Source organism: Oryzias melastigma, linkage group LG6, assembly GCF_002922805.2.
Source record: "Oryzias melastigma strain HK-1 linkage group LG6, ASM292280v2, whole genome shotgun sequence".
Lineage (NCBI taxonomy): Eukaryota > Metazoa > Chordata > Actinopteri > Beloniformes > Adrianichthyidae > Oryzias > Oryzias melastigma.
The window spans coordinates 2946779-2954063 of NC_050517.1; the positions used below are offsets into that span (position 1 = coordinate 2946779).

General features: G+C 42.1%; 1 protein-coding gene across 1 annotated transcript in view; it reads left to right on the forward strand.

The window, feature by feature from the left end:
- Positions 1-2159, forward strand: part of borcs5 (BLOC-1 related complex subunit 5) — a 5266-nt gene extending 3107 nt beyond the window's left edge. Inside the window, exons 3-4 of the mRNA XM_024281961.2 lie at positions 245-402; positions 473-2159. Of these exons, the coding sequence (XP_024137729.1) occupies positions 245-402; positions 473-706 (392 nt within the window). The 3' untranslated portion in view covers positions 707-2159. The remainder of the gene's footprint in view (positions 1-244; positions 403-472) is intronic.
- The last annotated feature ends 5126 nt before the right edge of the window (positions 2160-7285 follow it).

A 7285-nucleotide genomic window follows, 5' to 3' on the forward strand; every position in this document is an offset into this window, starting at 1 on the left:
CCCGCCAGGGATGGGGTAGGGGACAGAAGGTCGAAGGTCCCACCTTCCTTGTGTGATGCGTGCGTGTTTGCTTGTTAGAGTGTATGTCTAACTTATTGTGAGTAGTGTAGTTCATTCTTTGTAATAAGTGTTGTCCGGCTCACTGCTCAGAACTTCCAACATAAAGGAATTGGATTCTTCTCGGATGACCTGCTTGCCTATGTAAGTAAATCTCTCTGCCGTCTTTTAATTTTCGCCTCTGCAGGAGTGCTGAGCGGCCAGACGTCACCCAGCAGCGTGAGCCTGGAGAGGCTGGATGCTGCTCAGGTCCTGCAGCTCTGCGTCCGATACCAAGACCACCTTCACCAGTGTGCCGAGGCCGTGGCGTTTGACCAGAACGCCCTGGTCAAACGCATCAAGGAGGTCAGCTGATCTCAGCTGCAGGAATGACTGTCATTCATGACTGTCAATCACTGGAACATCCTTTTTTCAGATGGACCTGTCAGTGGAGACCCTGTTCAGCATAATGCAGGAGCGGCAGAAACGATACGCCAAGTATGCAGAGCAGATCCAGAAGGTGAACGAGATGTCCATGATCCTGCGTCGCATCCAGATGGGCATCGACCAGACCGTTCCACTGATGGAGCGCCTCAACAACATGCTGCCCGAGAGCGAGCGCCTGGAGCCCTTCAGCATGAGGCCCGATGGCGAGCCCGCCACCAAGTAACCCGACGGACACACAGCTGCTTAAGAGGATGAGAAAGTCTTTGGGTTTCATTGTCAGGCATTAGACTGTGGCACTGAAGCTGGATGGACGTGATGTGGAGGCCTGCAGATTCTCAGAGGTTTGGATAGATTCATTTTGGATCGTGCATGTCCTGTTACAAATTAATGCTCTGTATTATTGAGCTGCTCAGAGGAAAGCAGACACAGAGTGTGAACAACGGATGACAACGTTTCAAAACTCTTTGGTTTGGATCTTTTTTGTGTTGAATAATCATCTGCATGCTAAATCACTCCAGCCACATGAAGTCAGTTGAGTCGCCATTTTTTCGTGGATGTCACCACGTTACCAGTAAGCAGTGATTGCTCAGAGTCAGTCTGAATCGCTGTTTCTATGGCAACCATTCCCACCAATCAGGAGTGAGCTTGTTGGAAGGCCACACCCCTATCGGAATCGTTCTACGTGAGACCACCTACTTTTATTGAGGCATCTGATTGTCAGTTTATGGCTTGATTAGCTTGTACTATGGAAAAAAATAACCTGAAATAAAAGATGATCAAGAAGATGTTAAAAAAGTATCAGAACAAGAATGTTTATTCTGACCAATAGAATGACTGAATAACAGCTGCTTATTTCTCTATAGAAGTCTAAAGGATTACTGTTCTTGGAGCCACTTCCTGTTTGGAACGCCAGTGGGGGGGGTCACTCAGTCCAGTTCTCATACACAGTCAATGGTAATAATGGTGATCCTTCATTTTTTAAAGTAGCAGAAGTGAACAATCATTACCACATGTCCACATTAGTACTGTTTTTTTAACCTCCAAGGAACAATTTAGAATCATCAACCAACCTGAAGCCTGTTTGAAAAATCTGGAGCCTGAAGAAAGGCCTCGCTCACATTAAACCAGGAAAACTCCACACTGACTGGACTAAACCAAAAACCTTGCTCCATAGGAAATGAATGAGAAATTGCTCAGATCCTTCAAAAGCTTTGTGCACTTTGGAAGTTGTGAACTACTGCACAGTTTCAGCTTAAGAGACACCATTCAAACTTTAACATGTTCAGCAACAATACACGGTTTTTAGGGTAGGGGTTTAGCTTTTAATTTAGCAATCTGCTAGCTGTTCTTGGCTAATTTAAACATTTTTCTAGTTCTTTGGATTGATCTGGAATGTAACTAATACTTTAGCTTTATGCTAGCTGTTTTGGCTAAATTAGAAATGTTTCACTTTTTGGGCTGATTTGGCATTTAGCTATTATTTTGGCAACATATAAGCTTAAGCATTTGAAGCTATCAATCACAGCATTTTCAGCTCTAGCATGTTTAGCGGCCACCTTCAGTTTACAGCATTCACACCTGCATTATTGCAGGTGTGAATGCTGTATATCTAGTTCAAACTATTGTGAATCTGGAGCAGATGAACGAATATGGTTTGAAAAAGATCATATTGGTGACGTAGAAAACACGCTGGGCGGGGCCTGAAGCTCTCTTTCTCTCTGAAAATGCAAGTGGAAACTGATTCCTCTCTCCGCGTTTAAACGCAGAGTAAAGGACATTTTTAAAGTCATGTACATGTTTTCTCAATCAGTAATTTAATATGTCTAAAACAGGTTTGTTTGTTTTCTTTCTTCTCATTTCAGTATTTTTATAATTTTCAGGCCAACATTGTAAATAATAAATTGTTCTTAATGTTTTCCTGGTGAAATAAAGGTTGATTTCAGCAACAGGGAGGGGAAGGGGGGATGGGGTTGCCCTGGGCCAACAGTCCCACCCACAACTCAGATGTGAGTTTCTAACGAACTCTTGCTGCTCTGCAGAAACAATGTTTTTGGCTAAAAACAGCGTAATCATAATCGTAATCACCCCTGGAACATCTTTCACAATAGATGAAAAGATCGATATTGAATGTTTCAGAAAGTAAGGTTTCATGTCCGGACTGCAAGGCTGTTCAAAACCCAATTAAAATGCTCCTTCAACTCATTTCATTTGATTAAACTCAAATAAATAACTTTTTTTCCTTAAAAAGGTGTCTATGATAACAGAAAACGTTTTATGTCAATAAAAAGCCTTTTCTTAAGTATCTCTCCTCAGACTTGTGCCGAAGAGAGTCCAGCAGGTGGCGCCAAATAGCATGGTTGTCTACTGGAGTTAAAACTGACAGACTGGTGGGGATGGCAGCAGGAATATGAAACACCACCCGCCTGGGGCTGGAGCTTCATTAGCTCCACCCACATGGCATAGTTATGTTCACCAAATAGATGTGGGAATTTAAATGCAAATAGAAGTTTTATAGGGAGAAGATCTGAGTTTGTCCCAAAGAAGCGCTGCTAAGGAGCTGCTCTCACCCAGCAGAGTTCTGCATGCTGCTGAATATTTCATCAACGCATAAACATCCAGATCCCAATTACACCTACAAAGGGATCCTCCCCCGCCTCGCTCGCTTTAGGCTGCAGAATTAACCCAAGTTATTGACATATGGTTCATAAAGCGGAGACAAGTTTTCAAGCGGAGCTCCTTTGATATGTTATCGCCTTTCATGTGTAAATGAAAACGGGTGAAAATGTCTTAAATGGCCTCGGGGATATTGTTTGAACACTGGAGCTGCGCTGGAAATTGTTGCTGCGCTCTGTGGAAAAGTTCCCGCGGTCTTTGTAATGAAGAGCAGCTCCTGACGCTCAGAGCTGGATATTAACACCACCAGATGATACAATACTATCTGCAGCCAGGAAATTCATTCTCTGAAATGAAAGAGAAATCCAATTTCCTCTGTATACCTCTCATTTGAATATAAATCAAATGCTGCTTTGCTCCTATAGTCCTTCCTGTTTTGCAGGCTCAAAATCAGAAACACAAAAATAAGCTGGAGCTCCTTATCCGCCCCATCTCAGAGGTCGGAGTGTCATTTCCCTGATTGAAGAGCAGAAATCTGGACTTTAAGAAATGCAAGAGATTCTCATTGAAACTAGTTAACCCTTTAACACCTGAGGCGTCACCGGTGACGCTTAAGCACAAAATCTTAAACATACTGGAGCTTTTCAACCGCTAACAGGATAATTGGAATTATTGAAAAGTTACAGTAAATCAAAGAACATAAACACTGGAGCTCCGGTTTTAAAGGGTAAAAAAACAACCTGATTTTGAACTATGTTGTCTTTTTTTTTTTTGCCATTTAGGAGTGTCAAACTCAATCACACAGGAGGCCAAAATCCAAAACACCTCTTAGGTCGCAGGCCGAACAGGATAAACATTTATTGAACACTCTAAAACTACATTTTTAAAACTGTAACTTTTTAACATAATTATGAACTAGATCTATAGCATTACCAGTGATAATGCTAGTGTGAATGCTGTAAGCTGAATGTTGCTGCTGAAGATGCTGAACTGGATAGATAAAATGCTGAAAATAATAGCTGAAAACGCTGAAATTGATAGCCAGCTAAAATATTAGCTAAATGGCCTAAAAAACAAAAATAAAATAAAACAAAAAAAAACCTATATTAGCCAAAACAGCTAACATGTGTCTGAAAAAATTGCTTAAAAAAAAAGCAAAAATTAGCGAAAACCGCTAGCGTGTTGCTGAAATATGAGCTAAACTTCAGATTAGCCTAAAATGTTTATTAAATGCTAAAATAGTCCAAAAAGCTGGCATAATGCCAGTTTTTCAAACTTTGAAACTGTAACTTTTTAACATAATTATGAATAATAAAAATACAGGAATATTATTCTAGAATAAATCAACTTAAACCTTAAATAACTTTCAATATTTTACTCTCCTTAAAAATATATATTTTAAAATTATACAAGTTAGAAATGAGCACAAGATAACATCGGGTTATTAATAACTATAAAATAAAATGATCTGGAGGGCCGGATAGAATTACCCGGAGGGCCGGATCCGGCCCCCGGGCCTTGACTTTGTCACTTGGGTTCTACAGTATGAATTCTCTCTCCTTTTAAAGTGTCATCTAAAATGTCTGTACAAACATCAGTGATGTCGTGTATTTGAAGGATTCCGACTCTCCTGACTCTTAACAAAGAGGCGCGTTTCCATACTGTAATTCAAGAGTGGAGAAATGCACTTAGTAGGCGGACTCAAATGACACTTTGACTTGTTTGAGGTAAATATTTATTTTTCTGCTTTCTCCATTTCACATGCAAATGGGAGGCATCTTTTATTTCCCCGGAGGTCAAACTCCTCTCACTTCTGCTGCAAATGGATGCAGAGCCAGCAGTGTTCACTCGCTTTGGTGATTTCCACCTTTATATCTGTGAAACAAGATGGAATAGGGAAGGTGGTGCTGGCTGCAGCAAAGAATTTGAGAGAACACCTTCCAAAGAATGTCTGTTGTAGGAGAATGAATGCAAACAGAAAGAGGTTTTTAGAGTTCTGAGGAGTCCAGACCTGACTGATGGATTCTGAGCCACAAGAAGACAACACAACTGTCAAAGGAGCTGATCCTTTAGAAAGAAGGGAGATCACATTAATCAATCATCTTTTGGGATTTGGGCTATTTTAGAGTGAAGCTAATTTTTTAACTTTATGCAAGCTGTTTTGGATAAGACATTTTAGCAGTTTTTTAGGCTAATTTGGCATTTAGCTAATATTTTAGCAAGCTCTAACCTTCAGGCTTTTTTTTTTAGCTTTTAGCTTCAGTGTTTTTAGCCATCAATTTCAGCATCTTCAGCTATCAGCACTAGCATCTTCGGTGGCCACGTTCAGCTACTAGCCTTATTACAGTTAATGCTATATAACTAGTAGGGCTGTCAGATTTGTCGCGTTAAAAACGCATTAATTTGACATGTGCTTGACGCCGACAATTTTTTTGACGCATTAATCGCTGACTTTCTCATACGTGCCTTTCCATACCGCGCGTCCCCCCTTTAACTCACCGGCTGCTCTCACTAGATCACAGGCGCTCCGAGCTGCGAGCTAAAACCGGCTGGCGCTAGGACCTGGAGAGCTCCTGCACCCTAACCCGGCTCCGGTTCGCGTCCAGTACCACGTCTGGTGGTACCGGCTCGCGTCCGGCGCCGAGAGCTGCGGACCCCCGACGTTCCGAACAGCAAGCGCACCGGGGGACGTTTTAAATGTTCTGGAGGTTTAAGCGTGATCCAGCCCCAGTATAGCGGTCTGTCTGCCGGCATATTCATGGCGTGAGCTCCGCTGGACACGACGGTGCATCGAGCTGCAGCCAGAGAACGCGGCGGCAGTAACAGACTGTCAAAGCACAGAGTATCCCACTTTTCTTGTTAAAAAACAAAAGTTCATTGGAAATGATACATCTCTATTTCATTTATTACTGTAGTTCAGAGGAGGAAAAGATTTGGTCCTGACAAAAAATGAACATGAAAGTGTTATGGAAATGTTATTTTTGATGTTTTTTATTTTATTTTACTGAACGTTGATTGAAGTTTTGAATTTAAAATGCCCTTCACTTGCACTTGGGCTTTTGTTAGGCATTTTATGTTACAGCCTTTTATTGTTAAGAAAGTTTATCGCAATACAATGTTACAAAATAAAGTATTTCTGATGAAAACTGTTAGTTTTGCCATTCTTGTTTTCATAGTTAATGTAGAACTGCTAAATTCCACGAAGCACACATTTTTTTCCTTAAAAAAAGGCCACATGTAAATTTGCAATTAACTCTGCGAGTTAACTCTGGACAAAATGCGATTAATCGCGATTAAAAATTTTAATCGCCTGACAGCTCTAATAACTAGTTAATATATGTCATCCATTGTCAGAAAAATGCTACAAGTGTCACAAACAGGCAGACAGCTGGTTCCACGTGCAGCAGGTTTATTAACAGAGCTAACAGTCCACGGACTAAGCAGGGTCAGACAGGCAGAGGTCATACACGGGCATGGGATCATCCGAGACGAGAGAGAAGAGGAGTCAGAGTCCAGGCAAGGGTCAGGCAAAGGTCAGGCAGCAGGCAGTCAGAGTAGCAGGATCGGGGGCAGAAGGTCAGGTCCAGGAGTAAACGCTCGGAGATGCAGGCAGGGTGGCACAAACAAAACTTCGCAGAGAGTGACAGTGCGGAGCAAGACTATATACTGAGGTGGTGATGAGGTGATGGAAACAGCTGACGATGATGAGTCCAGGTAAAGGCAGGTGGTGAGCTCAAAACTCTGGTGAGCGCTCCCTCTGGTGGCTGGAGAGGGTAGCAGCAGGTTGCTCCATGAAAACAAGAACCTGGAAAAACAGCAAAGACACCATTTTCATCAGAGTGGGGTTTTAAAAGAAAAAGAGGTATAAAGTGGAATCCTCCAGATATGTTCTCTGTTTTTAATGATTCCCAAACTGATCCTGTTTGTAGCAACTCTCACCAATCAGGAGTGAGATTGTTTGAAGGCCACACCCCCACCACCTGTACACAGGGGAATCTGTCTACATGGACAGATGTCCTGGAAAGATAAAGAATGAAGCTCAGCAGGAAGGCAACAGTGTGACAGAAAAAAAGCTTTGAGGAAGATGAAGCATCTGAGCTTCTGAAGAGAGAAGTTCAGGCAGGGAGGAGCAGGTGAAGAAACGTGTCAGGAGTAATGAGGGAGTCAGAAAGGCAGCGCGAGTCAAAGA